The sequence below is a fragment of the Caloenas nicobarica genome, chromosome 20, assembly GCF_036013445.1.
Source record: "Caloenas nicobarica isolate bCalNic1 chromosome 20, bCalNic1.hap1, whole genome shotgun sequence".
Lineage (NCBI taxonomy): Eukaryota > Metazoa > Chordata > Aves > Columbiformes > Columbidae > Caloenas > Caloenas nicobarica.
The window spans coordinates 5022669-5044588 of record NC_088264.1 but is presented as its reverse complement, the minus strand read 5'-3'; the positions used below and the strand labels follow the sequence as shown (position 1 = coordinate 5044588).

The 21920-nt window shown below is 44.7% G+C and overlaps 1 protein-coding gene across 1 annotated transcript; it reads right to left on the bottom strand.

Annotated features, from left to right (window-relative positions):
• Positions 1-1752: 1752 nt before the first annotated feature.
• AXDND1 (axonemal dynein light chain domain containing 1) lies at positions 1753-21591 on the bottom strand. The gene is made up of 25 exons (XM_065648902.1): positions 21495-21591; positions 20634-20815; positions 20164-20264; positions 19425-19551; positions 19225-19310; positions 18206-18262; positions 17978-18083; positions 17139-17260; positions 16502-16642; positions 15968-16072; positions 15224-15344; positions 14522-14623; positions 13813-13979; positions 12894-12957; positions 12230-12464; positions 9735-9948; positions 9011-9104; positions 8114-8322; positions 6998-7094; positions 5864-6034; positions 4898-5020; positions 4618-4749; positions 3359-3450; positions 2342-2493; positions 1753-1871 (listed from the first exon to the last, which is right to left on the bottom strand). The coding sequence occupies exons 1-25, from the start codon at positions 21589-21591 to the stop codon at positions 1753-1755; spliced, it is 3216 nt and encodes a 1071-aa protein (XP_065504974.1).
• Between the last annotated feature and the right edge of the window lie 329 nt (positions 21592-21920).

The window sequence follows — 21920 nt, the reverse complement described above, 5'->3', positions numbered from 1 at the left end:
TCCACTGGGGGGTGAGGCAGGACAAGGTCTGAGCTTGTGGGCATCTCTAAAATTTTAGAGGTGACCCTTTCAACCAGCTCCCTCTGAGCTGACAAGGGGGAATCCAGCTCTGCTGGGGATGAACCAGCACACAATGTTTTTGTCTCCTCCAGCTGCCTTGGTAACCTCTACACACAGGGAAGGAACAAAGTCCTCAAAACTCCTGTGTATCTTTCCTGCCAAAAGCTATTTGAAAGGACCAGGAATTTATAGGTACTGCAACCCTTTCCCTTGGCAAAGACAGGGAGCACTGTAAAAAGGAAATAACTGCTGCACTCGCTTTCTCTGATCCTGCTGCCATTTGGGTGGACCTCAGCTCTGCTCCTGCCCTTTTACTTGACCCGCAGCATCTCCCCTCCCATCAAAGCAGACGTCCCCTGCACAACCATTCCCAGGACCCACCTTCTGCTGCTGCTGGTGGCCTGTAGAGGCCAAGACAGAGGGCACTTTGTGGCCTTTCTCTTAATTGTCCACACTGCAGTTGGGCATTGCACACATGCCTAGCAGGGGTTACCCAGGCAGTTGCTCACTCTTGTATTTTTACTCATTTTTCCAGTCCCTCTTCACCTGCTGTTAACACTCACACAGATTAGTTGGTAATATTTCTGTTAAATGCAGCTGTGTCCTGAGGACAGCTTGCAGGTACTGGCTTAATACTGCTGCAAAAGGACAAGGATCCCACTTCTACTAAGTACCACATATTCTGTATTTAATCAGCCCCTTCAGCTTCCTGGAGTCCCTTTCTCAACACTCAGTGCTCTACAAGTATTTGCAAGCCTTTTAATAGCAAGGACATGCAGCAAACTGGCATGGGAAATGGGAAACGTCCACCTGTGAAATTCTTGGTGATCACTCGAGCACCAGGTTTAACCTTACATCAGTCCAAATCCTTCTGCCCCTGCAACCCTCTCAGGAGAGGGCTGCAGGATGGTTGTGGCTCCTGCCTGTGTGTCTGTAACAGATTTCAGGAAAGATCCACTCATGGAAAACGAGCTCTGGGAAGTGGAACAGCTCTGTGATCTTCCACTGGTGAACATGAGCTGTGTGGCTATTTCTCTAAGGCTGGTTCTGATTGTTTCTCATGCTGCTGGAATAGGCCCCTGCTTCCCGACCTAGGGCAAAAGGGCGGCTTCATACTTTCTGAAAGAAGGATTAAACCTTCAAAAGAAGATTCAAATATGAACAAAAATTTGCCTGTACAATTCTGTACAATTTCTTCCTTACCAGTCTGCTAGTACCTGGATCATCTGAAAGCCCAGAGGGTGAAGGAGGTACCCATAATCAGATACACAACCAGGCCAAGCCGGCACTGAGAAAAAAAACAACCACCACTTTATATGAGAGGAAAAAGGTGCAAACGACTTTTACTTGCATAGTCCATCAGGGATGAGGCCAGATGAGACAGGGTAACAAGAAGAGACTGAAGAACACAAAGAGGAGGCCACAGGGCAAGGGCAGCGGAGGAAGGTGCACAGGCAGGAGAGAACAAGAGGTGTAGGAACAAGTCAAGGTAGCAATGGTATTACAAGGAAAAGTAAAGATATTAGAACTGTGGGAGGAAGTAGAGGACAAGCAAGACATGTGGAAGTGGCAGAACCAGCTAGAAGCACAGTGTAAATGCTGACATGGCACAGAGATTTTGGGGTAGTGGATGAGAAGTAAGGCAGCAGATTGGGGGTGAAATGCTACTATGAATGGGCACCAAGAAACTACTCAGGCTTTGCTCTTCTTTAATGTTTGCTTTTTTTTTGATTTCTTGGACTGGCCAGAGGTAGAAGCTTTGGGAGATGAGCAGGTCTTGACTTCTGAGACACTTTCTTGGATACATTCTTCTGAAAGAAAAAACAAAACAACAAACCAAAGCCATTAAAAATACCGCACAGTAAAGATGTGCCCCAGGTGTCACATTCTTAACAAATTAGCTTCTCCTCCCACTTTGACATCAAAGAGATAGGATATACTGAAAGACTAAGGGAAAACATTTTATTTCGTGTTCTTTGTCCTTTTCCACTTACAAGGAAGATGAAGCCAATTACACTGGCCTCCTAGATGTAGACCTTGTGTTATATGTCAAAATCAAACAAAATTATTTTAAAACCAGACCATGTTCAGCAGTTATTTCTGTCCCATCTAGAGTCATGGTAAAAGCCTCCTTGCTTGGACTCTGACAGAGTCCAGACAAAACCCTAGGATCTGCCCAGGAGAGGGTCATGCACTAAATGAGAGATGAATGAGGTGTCCTCTAAGATTTTTTTCCCCTCTCTGAGTCTAGGAGAGGGTTCAGGGTACTGATTCTCCTGACCTTGCTCTTCCTTGTGTGTTGCTTCTGGGATGACTTCCCCCTCTTTCTCTAGCTCAATCTCTAGATCTTTGATTCTCTGCAGAGCTTCTTCCAGCTTCTTTTCAAGATCTTCAGATCTCTCCTCTGCATTCTGAGCACGGATCTCTCTTTCTCTGGAACACAGAAGCAAAGATAATGCTGAAACCTGAAATCTAAGCAGTTGCTGGCAGGACACCTACAAGAAAGATTTAGAAAGCTGAAACATTCAGTAGGATTGACTGACTCTGTAAAACACATTTATGGTTTCAGAGAAGGGCATTGTTAAAAGATCTGTAAGGGACTTCATGGCGCATCTATGTAAGCCCTGCAAATTGAATTAATTTTAAAGCTCAGTGTTTGCTGGCAAAGGATGAGATGCTGATCTTCAATTGTGCAAGGACAAATACAGAGCACAGGCAATTCTGTTAGCAAGGTTAATGAGATGGACTTACCCTGGATAATGCAAGCTCACAGACAAAAAAAGAAGTATGAGGGAATGCAATTCAGGGTGCCCAAGCCTACTTAAGCATAGAAGAAATCGTTACCAAACACAAACCTTAATGTGGTTCTGCATGGAGCCACTTGGGTGTCCCTTCATTGTGTTTCCCCCTCGTAGGCACCACATTGCATGGCTGAACCTGCCAAGCTCCTGGGCACTGGCAGGCCCTGGAAGCACTCAGCTGTGTTCACACAGCACCCTGCAAGTGCCACCAGGACCTGAAGTATTAAGAAACCTTGCAGAAAACCATCATGAGTACCTCTGCAACATACCTCATGAGTACACAAAATGGGAAAGCTGCACATAGATGAGGGAGAGCTGACATGGGTCGTGTCTTCAGCTAATATAAATCACAGTCAATGGCCCAAGACAGAATGGAAGGAAATGCAAAATTAAGCCAACAGACACTGGATGAAGCAGAACCTTATCAGAGAACAGAACAGTAGAATTTGCCTGCAATGAAACCCAGCCCCGCTCATGCTCCAGCCACCAGTACTCACAGGATCTGCACTTGCAGATGTTCCAGCATTGCCAGGGCTTCAAACTCTTTCTGAGAAAAGGGAGTCGAGGGCTTGGAGGCAGTCATCTCCCTCTGGTTGGGAAGAGCAAAACATTCTATAAGTAAACATGAAACCAACAATGCAGCATGTCTCAGTGTGCAGTCACAGGCTCCATATCAGCAAAACGTGTAAAACCAGAGGCTAGTTCAGGCACCAAGCTGATCTTGGCATTAAAAATAGACTAAAATGCTTTTCCGACTCAGACATGAAAGTCTCACTAGCTTGTGGTCTTGGGTTACTGGTGCATTCACTGGGTTACAGAGGTTGGAGTTGGCTGTAGCCTGACCAGGAGTGAAGAAAAAAAACCAAAAACACCCCAAAAAAACCCCACACAACAAAATAATATTCAGAGAACAGAAAGAGGCAGCTCCTCACAGAGCCCACAAGGCATAAGTCAGTTTTCTTCATCTGAAGAAGACAACCAGGGTTTTCTGTAAAGGTAACTGTTGAAAGGCTCCTACTCTAAGCTTTGGAAGGTAACTGTGATTTCCAGGGATTCATTTCTGTAAAGCAAACCAAAGTTCATCCAGAAACCCTCCTGTGTCTCCCACTGTCACCCTGAACTAGCTGCCCAGTTCTAAAGCATGAGGGACAAGACACATTCAGCAATGCAGCACACTTAAGGAGTGGGACCATCCAGGGACGGTTTGCTAAAGCTCCACAATTCCTGCACCTCTGGGCTCCACTCTGGACAACTGACTGCCCAGGGAATGACTGCAAGAGGCAAGTCTATGACTTCTGAAGAGCAACTTTAGCAAAGAGCACTGTCCCAAAGGCAAGTGGAGAAAACAAGGACCCAAGAGGCCAAAAAACCTGAACTTCTTGCTTCCCTGTTCTCGTGGGATCTCTTCAACTCCTTCCATGTGCTCAGCACCAAACTGTTTTCACCATCCCAGTCTCTGCAGATAGTCCTGGTTCACACTACACACATCACCTGTCATTGGTCCCACAAAAGTTCTGGGTTTGTGGCAGTAATGCATGGGGCAGGAGGACAAATTACAGCTGTGACAACTGTGCTAATGATTATTTAAAATTGCAAGAAGAGAGAAATCTGAGAGAACACCAACACCTTGCACTGCCCCAACAGGTCTGGCACAAGTGCTAAAGGAGGTCACATAACAGGGTCTGCGCAGACAGCTAAAACCCAGCTCCAAATCTCTGCCAACAGGCTAAACCATTGGAGCAATGGAGACTCTTACCCCTGTAACCGAAACGATGTCTGACTTTAGAGACTTCAGGTGGACGTTGGAGTCATGTCCGACATATCTGATCATGTCTGCAGCAGCTTCATTGTCATCAGCCAGAGAATCTGTACCAGCATCTGGCTGATGCTGAGAGAGAAAAAGAACAAGAAATTGGAGACACCACCAGCCTAGTGGCATTCGAGGCAGCTGTAAAGCCACGTTTCACATTGCATACACCGAGCAATAAATAAAAATGCCCTGCTCGAAAGTAGCACATTGCAGCTACTACAGTCACCTGCAAAATAGTTTCCTCTTTTACTTCTGATGTTTCTTCCTCTGTTATGGCATCTTCAGCTTCAAGTTCTTCCTGAGTTGAGGAAATGAGAGTGTCATTAAGCTTAAGCTTCAGCTGCAAATCCTGTAAGGCACCATAAGGATGGGGTTAGTAGCATGCTCTCTTTGTCCATCCAAATAACCAAGGCAAAGCTAACTGATCTCTGACTTTCTCTTGCACATATTTAGACTTGGACTCCAGCCACCTAGGAGGTCCTGAGTAGGAATATATTTCGAATCACAAAGGAATATACTAATTACTGAATGTTACATAGGCAGGACCCCTCGCAGCATACTTGCTTTGTATAGGCCATGGCACAGGAAAAAAAAAAGAGCAGCAGCACTTGAGCTACAGCACTGGCTGTACACAGTCATGAACAACATCACTTTGCTTTCAGAACTGATGCAAACAAATTGTTCAAGACAGTAAATCTAAATCCATTTCCTCATTATCTGAATTTAGCCTGTTTCGTATGAAACTAGGCCAATGCCAGGCCAACCATCTATAAAACACATCTAATTGCCACAAGCAGTGTCAGACATCCATCTAGCCACATAAGGGATTAAACTAGAGGTCCAGTTCAGTCTCCTGGGCAAGGTAACCACCACTATTCCAGCCAAAAGCCACCCCAAGGGGTGAAGCACGAGTTATCCCACACCATGGGGAGCTGATCTACCAGTGGGATAAAATCTAACTCCACTGAAGCTCTTGTTTTGCCTCAGACCTGCCCTCCCAAGCAGCACTGTGATTTTTAACCAATTTACAACAATAAAACCTCAGATCTAGCTGCCGCTCTGAGTGTGTGCAGGTCCCCTTGCTAAACCTTCCCTCAAACGGAACAGTTGACGCTTCCTTAAGGAAAAGTTTTGAAGCAGATCTTCATTCCAACTGGTTCAACATAGAACAGCAAATGCAGTTTTTATATACCTCTGATCCAAAGAAGCTTCTCAGTTCTTCCTCCGATCCAAAGAGGCTTCTCAGTTCTTCCTCCGATCCAAAGAGGCTTCTCAGTTCTTCTAGATGCAGAATGGAGATGGGAGTGCCTTTGATCTCTGAAAGGAGAAGACTACATGCTCGAATCCAATTGCAGCATTCAGCCTAGGAAGACATAACAGAAAATAGTTATTCAGGGATTATTGAGCAGAAAACATAGCATTCTCGTATTCATCCAGACAGTTAAATAACTCCACTTTTCTGTCTTTGACTGTTCCAGGGACCTACCTGGACCCTTCCATCCTCACCCTACGAAGGAAAAAGACGACACATTTCTCCAGGCTTTCAGACATGGCATCTGTCACTGGCTAATCACTCCCACCAACTAATTCCTTCAACAAGCTCCTCCTCAGACCAGTGCAGAACATCCCTGTCACCGCTGCTGTCCCAGCCCATGTGAGGAGAAATGAACATAAATCCCAGGGGTTAGTTTTTCGCTTGCTGAGGTAACACAGAACAGAAGCACAAGTATTTTCAATCCCTGCAGAGAAGCTTCTTACATTCCTTGGAGCAACGCCATTTGCCCTGTGCTGAAGGAAGACTTGGGCTTCAGGAAGGGTCTACCTCTCGCATTTGCACAGGCAAAGCTCAGCTAAACACTGGTGATGTCAGTGGTAGCAATTAAGAGCTTTACATGAAAGTGTAGAATAAGGAAGTGGCAGGTAGGTCAGTTGACTGCAAAAAGTTTCAATGGCATCTGTATAAAAGTATATTGCACCAAGTACCTCCAGGACCTCCTAAGCACCACTCAAGTCTGGATGTACATGGTTCTGATGAGCTTTGAACCAGAGGTGAATTTACTGCCTCTCGTATGAAATAAAATCTCGCAGGAGAGCCCTTACATACATACCGTGAAAATATTGAAACTGAAGATGACCTGATCTGGGTTTATCATGGTTTCCAGGACTGTGGAATCAGTGGGAAACCTGGGAGACTAGGGTAATCCACTGGAGTAGCAGGAGTCTTCCTCCTTGAAACCCTCACATATATTTTTCTCTACCTTTTACAAAGCAGATGCAGTCTCATCTACCCCCGACCTCGAGAGCTGTAAACACAGTCACCTTTTACCTTGATCTTATTCAGCTCCTTCAGCTCAAAATCAGCTTCCGAATCCATCTCAGTCCGTTTCTTTCGTACGATTGCATTGACAACGTCACGGCAGCAGCTGCAAAGATGCAGAACGTCATCAGCCCTGCAGGAGTGCCTGCAAATGCTTTATTCCCTCCAGCCAGGAGCCTGCTGCTGTCAGCAAGGCACAGGAGAAGTCTGTAGACCTCTGCACTAGAGAAGTCTCCAGAGGAGCAATCCTCGCCTGCTCCACTCACACAGCAACCTCCCAGTCAGCTTGTCTGTGCCAATGTTGTACTAACCCACAGAGGATGTGTGAGCACCGACCCTGAATCAGGCAGAGGCTTTGCTCCGGGTGACCTGGACTGCAGACTTGCTACCTGTACATCCTCAGAGGTCACCCTCAGAAGTGTGGGCAGAACCCATGCATGTTCTGTAGCTGTACGTATAAAGCAGGCACTGCTGTTCTCTTTAGGTATTCCTGTTTTCTTAAGCTCCTCAGCACAGGACAGACATGGACCTGTTGGAGAGGGGCCAGAGGAGCCACAGAAATGATCCAAGGCTGGAACAGCTCTGCTGGGAGGACAGGCTGAGAGAGTTGGGGTGTTCAGCTGGAGAAGACTCCAGAGAGACCTTATTGCGGCCTTGCCATGCTTAAAAGGGACCAATGAGACATATGGTGACAGACTTTTTAGCAGGGCCTGTTGTGATAGGACAAGGGGTGATGGTTTTAAATGAAAGGAGGGGAGATCCAGGCCAGACATGAGGAAGAAATTTGTTACACTGAGGGTGGTGAAACACTGGCCCAGGTTCCCAGAGAGGTGGTGGATGCCGCATCCCTGGAGACATCCCAGGCCAGGCTGGACGGGGCTCTGAGCAACCTGAGCTGGTGCAGATGTCCCTGCTCATGGCGGGGGGGGCACTGGGGGAGCTTTGAAGGTCCCTTCCAACCCAAACTGTTCTATGACTCCGTGATTTAAGACCTGGGAAAAGAACCAAGGACAAACAAATTGGTGCAATCTCTCACCATGATCAATCTCTTGGCATACTACACTCTTTTTTTGTTTGTTTTTTGAGAAAACCCCCTTAAATTAAATTGAAAACTTCTGCTGATACCTGACTATAGAACCAGAGTATCTGCACATCTCTGTGGCCAGCTCTTCAGCTTCATGCTGCAGCTTATGAACCCCCAGAAGTCTGAGCTCCTCGTCCATCTCGGTGTCTGACTTTTGTCGCGGGGGACACTCCCAGGACAAGCGATCTGCTGCCAGGTGTTTCAGCAAATTCACCAGCCACATGGTCAGGTTGTGGTGCAGTTCTGTCACCTGGGCAAAACATCACAGCAAATCTAAACCAGTAATAAATAACTGGTCTTGCCAAGGAGTCTCAAGTCAGTGCATTTCAGATAAGTTAATGTTCTACCTAATTCCAGTTGCAAACTGACCTAATAACAGAAACATTCATTTTTACCATTTTTTCCTCACATGCTCGTTCCCATTACAAACACATCTTTTCCTATCACGTATCTGTCCTTCTCCCAGCTCTTGTTTAGGATCATATGCTGCTTATCAGCCACGTGGTGCTTTCTCTTTTCCAGAATTCAACAAACCAAAAATCACACACTACACTTACAGAACATTTAAAAAAAATGCATAGTGAGAACCTCCGGTCTACAATCCTGGGAGAGAAAAGAAAAAAACCAGAAAGCCAGCAGCCACGGCAGCTCTCTGAACAGGAAATATCGATGTTATTCCAGAGGAAATGCTTGCTGAAGATGAAACAATAAATTATGCTCATGTACTGTATGGGAGAACTCACAGCTATTTTTAGAGGTGTTCTCCTCTGCTCCTTTGGCTGGGAAACAAAAGACACAACTAAACTCAAACAGGAAAGTAGGTGTCAAAGGAGACGTGAGCATTCCTCAACTGCAACTCTGGCCAGTTGGAAATAAAAGGAAAAGTTGAATACTACATATAGTGCTCTTATCCCCAGCACTTTCAGGCTTGCACTTACTCTTTCAGTAAGATATGTGACTTTCTTCTCAACCTCAGTATTCAGAGACAGAACCCATTGCTGAATCATCTTAAAAAATTCTCTAGGTACCACCCTAAAAAAAACCCCAAAACAAAACAAAATCAACACACACAAAAATCCAAAACCAAAGTGACTTCTAGTGCACGAGACCCAAGGATCTCCTGCCTAAAAGACACCGTTTGCTGCCAAACTCAAGGAAAACAACATATTTTAGAACACCATATGCTGGAAACATGACACAGGCGTCTTTATTCATGCTATAGCTGCGGGCAAACTTGTCATTTGCAAGTAATCGCTTAATATATGTTATGCCCATGCTCTGCAAATAATTTATTTCCTGATGATATTTACCAAGGACAATGGAGCACCATGAGGAGGAATATGCCCCCACAAACCTGAATGTAAATGAATCATATATTCTGTTTTTTCTTCAAATGTCAAGATTTCCAGAGCAGGTGGCAGTTCTGAGGGAGACAGTGATGTTCCAGGAGCAATACTGAAGCCACCAACTGTTTCCACAGAAATTGCCAAATCAAAGCAAACGAAAGGCAGTTGCCAATCATTTTAACACTTCAGCTGATCACGTTTATCCCACTGCCAGTTTCCTGCATCAGGATCTCCACAAAAGAATATTTCTCTTTTCTTACAAGAGTAGTTTAACGTACAAGGCCAGCCCAGACACAATTAATGCCTCCGTCCTTACGGGAAATGCGGTTTCTTATCGCTCCCAGCTTGATGCAGCTGGCTGGAGCCTATACAGCTCATCGCTGCGTCCACCTGGGCCAGCCACGCAGGAATTTTGCGATAAAACGCCTGCAGCTCTGCTTCGTGCATGCCAGAACCTCTCTTCAGCTTTTGCGCCTTGAATAACCAATCTTCCATACTTTTCAGCAAGGCTGTCAAAAATTTAATTGTGCCTGCGGAGGAAGAAATTACAAACCTTTAATTACAATTCTTGCAGCCAACAAAAACAAAGCTGGATTCGAAGAGGGATGCCAAGGCAGAGTGAACAGCCTATGTGGGAACTGGCTATGCTTAGGACTAAGAATGAGCTGTTCAGTAAGCTCTGAATTCAAAGCAAGTTGAAACAAAACAGGCTTGATTTGAAGCCCTGACTTTCCTTCTTGTCTTAGCAGACTTGGCTCCTTCATTGCATAAAGGCTTAATATATATCACTTTTTAAACCAGCTTTGCAGTTACAACCCGATTCTTCGAAGATGCAGGTGATACAGTGTGCACAGATGTGCAAAAATGCCTGGACAAGGTAATAAATTGCTTGTTCATTCACTCATCTGGCACATGCTAATGGATATTCCCTGTCTACGGTGGAATATGCTTGAAATGCAACGATGTTTGCTCTTGCTATCCAACGTTTAAGCTTTCTTTAAATCCTGGTGCGGTTCTGGCCTCCACGACATCTGGTAGCAAAGATGGCACATTATGCATGTGAAGGTAATGACAATTTTTTTAATATTTCAATGATTTTGATGCATGGCTTGGTTTGCCTACTGTACAGCTGTGTGGTAGAACTGGTTAACTTCTCTCCTCTGGACTGGGAGAAGCGCAATGAAGCAGCGTTGGGATGTCCAGACGACAATCTTATTCTCACCAAAAAAGGTAAGGTACGCTGTGAAAGCTTTAAGAAGTGATCAAGGAAGACTGAATAAAAGCAAAGAACTTCAGCCAAACCTCAGAGATTTCATGTAAGTCCTCTCATATCTCCTGTCTAAAAAAATCTCATATCTCATTGTTCTCTCTGCATCTCTAATCCTTGCCATCTAATACCAAACCCTTTGTATTTCTGACACATGCTGCTTGAGGTCAGGTAATGAGATCCTAGAAAATACTAAATACTTCAGGTAACTGAGAAATACTTCAAGTAACTGAGTCCCATTGCCTTACAGGACGAAATTACCATGTTGTCTGTGTTGTCTCTTATCTGTTCTTTATAATCTCTTTCATTTTCACCGTTTCTTACCAGAGATGCAACGTAAAGAGAAGGGATATCTTGTCTTTTCTACTGAAAGGCCATTGCATTACAATGCAAAAATGAATCCAAGGCATTCAAAACACACTGCCTTGTGAGGATCAAGAGAATACCTTTCCTGCGGTCCAGTTCCTGAAGCTTTTGTTAGAATAAGCTAAAATCCCTTTTTCTGGACTTTCCGGGCTGAAGCAGGTTTGCAGCAGATGTCTGCGTTGCCCAAGCCCTTTGCTCAGATCATGACAAACTATTGAGGCTTCTGACAATCTGCTGTTAACTTTTTGCCATGCTTATGGCCCCATTCCTCCTTCTTTCTATCACTTTCTAATGAGAGCTACTGGGAATAATTAATTCCTTTAGCTGTCTCTTAGAGTGGACAGACTTATCATTCTACCTCAGCTTTTTAGTAGACTGAAATATAACATATAGCATAAGATAATGTAGGGAAAAGCACAAGGATAACCCTGAGTGAAAGAATAAGACGACGGTATGCAAAGCAGATTAGCAAACACAAGCAGCGGCTCCTGACGGCACACGTTCAGTTTAGTTTTAGCCTGCTAAAAGGGAATAAGATGATTAAAAAAACCAGAGATGAAAGAATTCTGAAATCAGAAACAAGTCAAGGTCTTGCAGAGGCAAAGGTTGAGAATTTTAGTTGCAAATTACCCAACATATGTTTGTTATCTTACACAGGACACGATAACTTTGTATCAGCAAACCCCACATTTATTTACCTACTTTATTATGAAGATAATTCAATATCTCAATTAAGATAACTTTGTGTAAATGATAAAGCAATAAAAAAGGTATTACCCTTTGAGACAGTGTTAGCTGGTTAATGGTTTCCAAAGCGATGTTTTACTTTACATTTTAAACATCCATTCTTTCCTTTTACATTTGTTTTCTTTTCCATGCATTACCTACATAATCACAAAATGCCCACACTCCCTCTGAACACAACACACGACTTCCCTGTGTTGTATCTGCGTTGCATGATCTTTGCACTGTATCACATTTAAAATTTCAGATATTCTTTCTGCGTGTGACTGAAAGTTTCTTGGAGTTTGTCCCTTGAACGCTCTTGATTCCCAGCACATATCTGGGGGTCAAACTTTAGCTTCGGAAAGAGCCAGTATAGATTATGTCCTTTATTACCTGCTACTTTCAGGGCATGCTCAAAGAAAGACTAAACTGCAAAATGAGTCATTCCTTACCATTATTCCCATTTATCCTTATATTGTATTGCCGGTAGAGTTCACATGTTGTTTGGGTTATTTCTTCCAGGGCAGCGTACTGCGGAGACAATGCTCCAGCAGAGTCCTTGTGTCGATTCAGCAGCATTTGTCCCAGCTCTGCCCAGTGCTCCTGCAGCCTGACAGCACTCCTCAGACTTTCAGTCCTTCGTAGGTGGACCTCCCCCCTGAACTGCTCTAGGTCTTCTTCCAGCATCTGAAAGAAAAGCAGCAAGCTCGCCGTGCCCCCAAAAGTTGGACCACCCCTTGGCTGCAGCAGAAAGGTGATGGAAATCAGGTAAGAGAAGTGTGAGGAATCCGCGAGCGTAAAGATGTCACAGTGAGTAAATAGCATAATAAATTGGAAACTCATTGGTGACAATTCTCAGTGCTTCTATAGATTAATATCCTTTATCAGTCACCAGAGCTGTCAAATGCACAACTAAGTTCCATGCCCTGGCTGAACCATGGTATTGCCAATTATAACTTCCCATGTGTAGACTCTTAGCTTAAGCTAAGATTTGAGCTGATGTGTTTTTGTTCACATCTGTGATGGGCACAGATGCACACCGGGGCTCAGCTAATACATGGTAATCCGCTGACCAGATACCACTCCATAATATGTCTGACCCCCACGAAATCTTACATTTATCAAGTTCTTGATATCTTGTAGGATTTCATCCAGTAGCTTTTCATTCATTGGAGAGGAGCTAAAGCAGAGGGAAAGGAGAGATGAGAGCTGAGAGAAAAAACTCCTTTAGTAGCCAGTGTAAAACCAAGAGTCAAGATATACTCTACGCATACGAAGTTTGTGATACAAACTGTAAATTGAAAGAGAATTAAAAACCACCGGGCCCTACTCAACCAGAGATTTTTGTTCTCTCACTCAAAATAACACAAACACTGTGTGTCAGTTAAGAAAATATATACTCCCAGCAAGGATGAAAATCAGGCTCAAGCACATATTGAAAATTCAGGCATTATTAACTCTGTGATTGAAACCTATAAAGTGATGTCTTTTGTCAATGCACATACTGGCTGAATTTTTGTATTTTTTACTTGCATTTATGCTTTGCTTTATTTAACATATCACAATGAACTAAGAAAAAACCTGCAGAATATAATCACCTTAACATATAAAATGACTTTGGATTTGAAACCTTTTGTCTCCGAGTCTCATTTTGTGTTTGTACATGACAGAACTGAATGCCCTATCGAATCATCAATGTGTGTGCATTCAGGTTAAAATGAAACAAGCTAAACAGAAGAATTCTGTTACAGCAATTACAGCTGCACAAAGGACACTCTGGCTCACAGCAGGAAGGCACAAGCCTTGCTCCAGTGAATTCAACCCCAAACCCACCTTCGGTGTTACCATTAGGGATGTGATTATCAAAATACATGGATCGAGCAGAAAAGTTGAGCAGTGAGGGACGTGCAGATTGCACCAGATCTCACCACACCTGAGAGTCAGTGCACGCTTTGCACGGGGCCAGTGAGACCTACTGTCAGGAGGCAAAAGTTGGGTTTTCAACTCGCACCCCCAGTCCCTCCGGGCCACTCACGGGTCACCGTGATGGGAATACTGAAGCCGCTTGTTGAGGCTGCCGCAGACAATTTGCAATTTTCCCTGGCTGGACTCCTCGGAAAACTCCATTTCTGCTTCAATGTGAACCAGCCTCTCCCTGAACTGCTCGGTCTCTTCCTGCAGATCGGCCAGGTCTCCCATGTCCTGCAGGCAAGAAGGTGGGGAAATGGATGGTTGTCGCGATTGTTTTGCTCTGAGCTGGAGGAGTTCTCCCTTTGCCCTAGCTATTTTGAGATATGCACATATCAGAGATCTGGGAAATGTCTGTAATTCCACAGCCCAGCCCTCACAAACCCCTTGAGATGGGAGTAGGGTGGCTCACCCTCCCCACGCATGCCAGAACTGAGTTCTTGACTCCTTGCTGCTTATGCTATTGAGGTACCGTGTAGCCCCATACCTATGAGGCCACAATTACACTAGTCTGGATCTGGTTTGGTTTTATGGGGAAGGAATGGGGAGAGGGAAGAAAGCCACAAAGAAAAAGGGGAAACAGAGAAAAAAAGTGTAAGTTTGAGATCAGGAAAAGGGGACTTGGAATAAAGACAGAAAAGGAGAGTGAACTCATTCAAATTTGAATGCTTGTTTGAAACTAGACTAAGACTTGCAAATTCAAGTAACAGCCATAGAGCTACATAAACCCTGCATAGACACACTTCGAGCAGGTACCCATCACAGACAGATCCTACCTTTGAGGCCAAGAGGACCATGAAATACTTGAGAATGTTGGTCAGTGTCCTTCCACTAACATGGAGCCTGCGAACCAACGTGAACTGGTTTCTGTCTATTATCTGAAAGAAACATTATTATCTGCCTTGTTTTCTTCTGAGAGGCATCTGACAGTAACAGGGGAGCTTTAGCATAAATGAAATGGACATGAAGTGGTCGAGTCCCCTTTCCTCGTAATTAAATCTCTGATCTCCCAGACAGCCCCAGAAGTTCTGCTAATAAATTTTAAATTTAAAGTGGGATAAAGTAGAAGATCACAAACAACGGGGACACACGGAAAAGGAAGCACAGAACGAACCGAGAATGATATTTTGTGAGGAAGTGTAAGTAATCTGGCTATGATATTGTAAATTATGAGGAATAGGAAAATTTTTAGTCAAACCCATCTCCGAACAGAAATACTAATTTCACAGAATTTCTTCCTGCACAGAACCTGGAGATCCATACCAAAAAATGCTGCGTGAATTAACTGTTTCTGTTCAAAAAATGCACTCATGAAACACAAGAGACCTCAGGAAATGATGCCAGGGCAGGTATGAGATGTATTACTGCCCAACCCCATTGAATGAAAATGTTCTTTGGGATGAAATCTGCCCTTGGAAGACGACCGCTAGCTACGATGGCTTATACCTTGCAAGGGGTGACCGATGTCCTGCACCTACCTTCATAGCCAGGTCACAGGCAGCTGAGATCCAGATGTCTCTCTCTCGGGCAAGCAGCAGAATTTGCTGTTCCAGTCGTCGTCTCTGTAACTCGTATAACTCCCGATACTCTTCCAAAAGGCTAGAAGAAGGGAAAGACAAGGAAATATGTGCACATGTGTTTCTTATTCACATTTAGTGTCTTTCTCCCAATTACTAAAGCTTTCCTAAGTCACCTCCTCTTCTCCCTTCCTTCCTCAGTTACTTTCCACACAGCCTGTAAATTCACAGCTCCTTTTCCCTGAGCCCCTACAACATCTTTCTGTTATTTCCATTGTAAGTTTCTGATCGGAATGAATACAATAAGTGAATCCATCTGCCTAAGCACTCACCACAGCTCTGATATCAGCCACCTAAATCCTCAATTTCTTAGGTACCTGAGGACATCCACAGGCCCTGAGAAGTTCAGAGCTGCAGGCTCTGCTGGATTATGAAGAGCTCATCAGCTGTGAATGTGGGGTGAAGAAAAGAGAATGCCAGCATCTGGGCAACAAATGCAACTTTCACATTTTAAAAAGTTTTGAAGAGCTTTCTGTCCCTTTGGGGAGTTTAGGATGTATCACAAAATAACGACATTTGTCATAAACAGCCAAATTCTCTTCCCCAGAAGGAAATCAGTCCTCACCTCTCCTTCCCAACAACCCCAAGAGAGTGATACCAGCACATTGCAGAAATCTCCCAACCTCAACTTTGAAAGCAACTTACTTTGCACTCTCCTCAGCCTCCTCCATGGCCACAGCCAGCTCCTCCTGAGTTTCTTCTGCTTCTTTGGTCATCTCACGGTCATGCTCTTGTACCTCGCACAGCTCGCTGAAACAGCAGGGAACAGTCTTAACGCAACTTAGCCCAAGCCTAAGGTCTCTTCCAGACACAGCCTGGTGGGCCCTACGCTATAATACAGGGGTCTCTTCCTCCAACACCATCATCTCACTGTAGGGGTGAAAGGCATCTTGAAGACCTCCTTTTCCAACACACGTTGCTCCAACAACCCCTTTCTGCAGTCCCCACCAGCAAACCTCCAGCGTGCTAAGGAAAAGAGGTGGATTTGGCGTTATTTGGCACTAAGAGGATGTAGAGAGAGTGTGAGGGGAGGCTCAAGTGTGGTCCCTATAGCTCTTCTCCAAATCATAACACCCTCTTCATGCTTCTATAGGAAGAAGATTAGAAAAATTGGACAAAAATCAATGGACTAAGCCTAGGGCATAGAGATAATTTCTTAGGATCAGGCAGGATTCAAACCTGGCCAGCTGTCCAACAGATTCCTTAAAATAGAGAAGTTCTTCTGTAATATGTGTGTCGACCAACCGCTGTGCCATCATTTTGTTGTAGAGGGTCTTGATCTGTTCAGGAATCCGTTCCATGAGATCCACGTACCTCTGCCTGCAGCAAAATGAGTAGAAAAGGGTATTTACCCGAGAGTGCAGAGCTCTCTTATGCCATCTGAAGACCCTTTACTCTCACTGCACAGAAGGCAACCTCTTGAATGTTTGGACTGGGGATTTCAAACACACTGGAACAATCTCATTGCTACAAATAGTGGTAATCTGAGCATGGGAACACCGGCTGTGAGGGAAGTACCAGCTATTCTATATGTGACCACTGAACGTCACGCCAATACGGTGGCCACGCTGTCAAGGGTGGTGACAGTGCCACCAACTTCAAGCTCCAGGTTATTAACAGAGGCTCGTTAGTCCTGGTTGCTTACTAGGCAAGGAAATCCTATGTCGCTCCTGGCACCAGTCCCTACACCAATTACATGGTGACAGGCTGGCTTTGCCGGGCAAGGACATAATGAACAATCTGCAATAACTAATGCTGCTCCTGAGAGGGCTTTGCCATACATTGAGACGAGGATTAAGGGTTGGCTGATGACCACCTGAGCTTCGAAAGCAGTTGTCCTCTCTCCACACAGTCCACGCTGACCTGACGAATCAGCTCATGGAAAACGATGTTGTAGATGTTCTGCTCCGCCTTTATCAGCTCCAGCATTTCATGCAGCTGGAAAAACACGCGAGAAAAATCACAGCCTTACAGAGCTTGGCCAGCCTTTAACATCAGAGGTTAGCACAGATCTCTCATTTCTTCTGAAGAAAGCTTCCCTTTGAGGACAAAGCACTACTAAATGTATAAAGGGGAAGGAAAGAGCCATCCTGCATGCATTCACAGGTTTGTATTCCAATGTGTTCTGCACTATCCTGACTACCCTCCTGTCAACAACCATGGAAGGTTCTCTGCTAATTCCAGCTGAGGCAACACTCTATATTTTTCAAAAATCCTTCCCCATCACTGTGCAAGAATAACAGAAAATAAGATGAAGCAAGGTGCAAATGTTCTTTGACACCTGCTTTTTAGGTGTATAAAGGTTTCCAATGGCCCATTTTATAACACAGCAGCCTGTCTCCCAATGAAGATAGAAGACAGCTATTGCCTTCATTCCTCCACAGTAATAATGCCAAATGCATTTCTTTCTGGCATTTTTGCAAGAAATGTAACATCCTACACCAGCAAGCTAACTGTTCTTTGTGGATCAGATGAAGACGAACAGAAGCTCAACCAAGGAAACCCCTGGTTATGACAGGACCTACAGACAGCTGGCTTGGGCAGAAACGGGCTGCTAGCAGGAACCTTAAGCACAGCAGGGATAAACACTGGGGAAAACTGGATGTTATTTTTCTGGAAACAAGGAAGTTTTTTGGGTATGAGCAAGTTATCCACCTGTGAAGGTCCTGTTACTCTGATTAGCTTGTCTACTCCAGCTTTTTCCAACATGCTGTCCATCGCCTCCATCAGCTGGATCACCTCTAGCCTCCCAGAAGGTTTTCTGACAGACCAGAGAGAGAGACATCATTATTCTGCATAGCATATTATGATGCTTTCCCAGGAACTGAAATTCAAACAGCTAAGTTTTTTTTTTCCAACAACTTCATGCAGGATAATACTTACATGGATGGGAACAGCCGTAGTTTCTTTTCACGGTCTTTGAGCAACGTTGTGTATTTACTGAAACAAACACAAATATTAGAACTTGATCACAAAGCAATCCTTCCAGTGCTAGCTACAGGATCCCACTCTCTCCTGGTACTTTGTTAAGAAGTGACCAATGGGTTTAAAAGCTACTGGTGGGGCCAGAAAAGCATCACATACCCACATCACCCCCACCCGGAGACTGATTACAGGAAACCATTGCAATAAAAAGATAATGTTCTTTTATGTCATGTTGGCAAACATACTGTGCAGATTTCACTCCTAATCTGAGTATTTTAATCCTTGAACAATGGATTTTAAAATTTAAATTTAGTAAGTTGTCCAGAGAAACCAAAGGAACTCTTAGTGGCATTTTTGGGGCATGGCTTGGTAAGCTCAATTCAAAACTCGCAGCCTGGGAAAAAAAAATCCCAAACACACAAAATAAAAACCCCAGAGTGGTTAAACTCAAGATACTAACAGGCCTATACAAGAATAAAGTGAGAATAAGAACTACCCAGAGCCCACCCATCTTTCCAGCAGAAAGCAATTCTAAGAGAAAAACAGAGAAACTAACAAAACTTTTTAAAAAACCCCAGACAAACAAAAACCAACTACCACTCCCCCTCTAAAAACCAACAAAGGAAAAAAAACCCCCAACAGTAGCAACTTCCAAAAGTTGCCTCCAGGGATCAAATCGTACTTCAGCTTCTACATTCATGTCCAACTACCAGAACTCCCCCAAGCAGCAGTACTTGTGTGCAGCAAATTCTCTGTTGGTCACCCCAAAGCAGCAGGGACAAAGAAGGAGGGAGATGTTGCTCTGCAGGGTCCACTACAGCCTGGTCATTAGCATGGGATTTGCATAACCTCCCTTTTATACTCTCTCCTTCCTGATGGTGAGAAGTGTGTTTGGGCAGCATCCTCAGCCTCTCATCCCTTTATCCCCCCGCACCGAACAGCTGAGGACCAGCTCTTGTAATGCACAAAGCACTCACTCATCGAAGTACTTCAGGGGCAAAACTCCCCTGTTCTTCACAATGTGAAATTCCTTGGGAACCAGACTATCTGCTAGAGTTGCTCGCTGGGGATGGAAAAGAGAGAATACAAAAAAAAAAAATCAGCATAAATGACATGGACATGGTCCTGGTTCCTTCCCAAAGAGGGGGTAGAGGAACACCTGAACGGCGGCACTCGCAGGAGGACATGGGACTGTATCAAGGCTCCCTCGCCGGTGCCAGCGACTCCCAGCAAAAGTGCTTCTGCCGGCCGTTGCTTTCTTGGCTTCTTGGCCAGCTGCAACATCACACAGGTAAGAGACATCCCTGAAATGGAGGGGAAGAGCTTGCTCACTGACTCACCCCACAGGCAACCCACCGGTCCCTTACTGCCAACCTGAGCCACGTGTGGGTTTGTTCTGCTCAGCCCAGGACTCCCTCCCCTGGGTCAAAAAAGACAGACAAGATCATGTATTTTAGGCAAATTAATCTCGCATTGCCCATCGATTTTTCACATCTGCTGCCAATGCCCTATTGCGTACATGTCCAACGTCAGATAGAGCAAAGCATTTCACTTCCTCACACCATTAAGCATCGCTTATTTAAGAAGTGTAAAGCTATTCCCTGCTAAGTCCATTAAAGCCAGAAGAGCTGCTTTTCTTAATCGTGGATCACAGAGCATCCCTGCGAGCCTGGCATCCTTTGGAAGGATGGTTCCAAGACTTGCTCATTTAGCAACTCTTATTTATTATTCTCAGAACATCTTTCCCTCAAATCTCTCCAGCCCAAACTCAGATGGAACAGCTGGTCCATTCATCCAGCCACACCAAGCAGCACAGCCACCTACCAGAGGAAAAGACCAAGGGAGAGATCTGGGTCTGCATTCCAAGCTCAGACATCTTTCCATCGCCTTGGGCTCCTTATCCCTTCTTTGCTTACCTTCCAGCACCTGTCAAACTGACAGGGTGGTCTGTCAGGTGTCTCAACTTGCCCCGACGATTAGGATAATGCCAAATCCGATCTGGGGTTTGCAGGCAGCCCTGCAGACAAGGCACACGTGGCTGTTACTTCTTAGCGAGAAATGTGCCAAGGAGCGGGGAGAGGGAAGGGTGGCTGTCTAAACAAGCTCTGCATTATTATTTTTATCTTGGAGCTAAAGAAACTGGTGTAGACAAAATAGCCTTGGCAAGGGCTTCATGGCAGCACTAGGGTGCATGTGCGTTTCGCGGAGGCTAGCAGGCAGCTCTTTGGATCTGCATCAAGTGGCATGGTCAGAAAAGCGAAGCAATATAAGATAGATTTATCCTACGAGGTCGGCAAACTTTCCTTTTTGCCCAGGGAATGAACACACCCCCGCAGTGAGGAAGTGATTCAGTACAGAAAAAGGCCAGAGATGGAAACACGCTCACCTTGAAGCCCATTGGGCTTTTGGTGGTTTGTGGGGACTGTAAGTACTCTGGGCTGTAGAGAGAACTGCTGGCACAAGCCAGGCTTCGGAAAACCTCCTCTGGAACAAAACTATGCTCCAGGGAGGAAGAAACTGGCCTGATGGGGTTAAGCATCCTTGAGGTACTCGTCAGCTTGGAGATCTCTGGAAAATAACATGTCAGAACCATTTCAACAGCACTTATTTATAGAATCGTAGAATCATTTTGGTTGAAAAAGATCCTCAAGATCATCAAGCCCAACCATTAACCCAACACTGGCACTACCCCATGTCTCTCACCTCCATGTCTGTTCAACCCCTCCAGGGATGGTGATTCCACCACTGCCCTGGGCAGCCTGTTCCAATGCCTGACAGCCCTTTCTGGGAATAAATTTTTCCTAATATCCAATCTAAACCTCCCCTAGCACAACTCGAAGCTGTTTACTTTCATCCTGTTGCTGATGAAAGAGAAAGCAAAACCAACGATAAAAATACAGGGCCAAGAAAAATGGTGACAAGGCATCTGTTCCCTTACCCCAAATCAGGATCTAAATCACAGGCAGCTAATCCCATTTTTAGATAAAGCACTGGTCACAGGACTGCACCAAGCTGTCAGGTACACGGACCCTAAGAGATGTTGTAAACCACTGAAGTTCGCATATTTCCTTAAGGCCATTTTCCCCCTTGCAGATTGCTAGCAGCCAGCTTTCTCCAAAGCTATTAACACCCTAAAACCGCCTAAATAAAGGCAAAAGTTAATGCAGAGAAGCATCCTGCTGTTAAAGGGAAGCTGGAAGGATGGAGATCAGGCATACAGCCCCCACGGCCTCCAGCCCAGCCCTACCTGAGGGGTTTGCGCAGACCGAGCCCGCCCACAAGGCACCACTCGCCTTCCTTCCATCCGTTTTTGGTCCAGGAACCGGCGCTCCAGTTGCAGGCATGGTGAAGGTTTATTTTATGTTAATGCTTAGCCAAGGAAATTTGCAGTAATATGTGATCTAGAAACAGAATTAAACCCGTGACTGTACTTCACAGGGTTAATATGGTTTTTTGTTGTTATTTATTGTGGAAAAAAACCCTTAAACAGGTGATACAAGGTCCATCAGTTCAGAAGGAGCCCCGATGCTTTGCTACATCCTCCATCTACAAATGGTGTTAATAACAACTGCTTCTTTTCTACATGTATCTGGGCCAGAGATTTAATTATATGTCTGAAATTATTAATCTTGTCACTTTTTCTTCTTAGCAATGAAAAAAAACCAAATATATT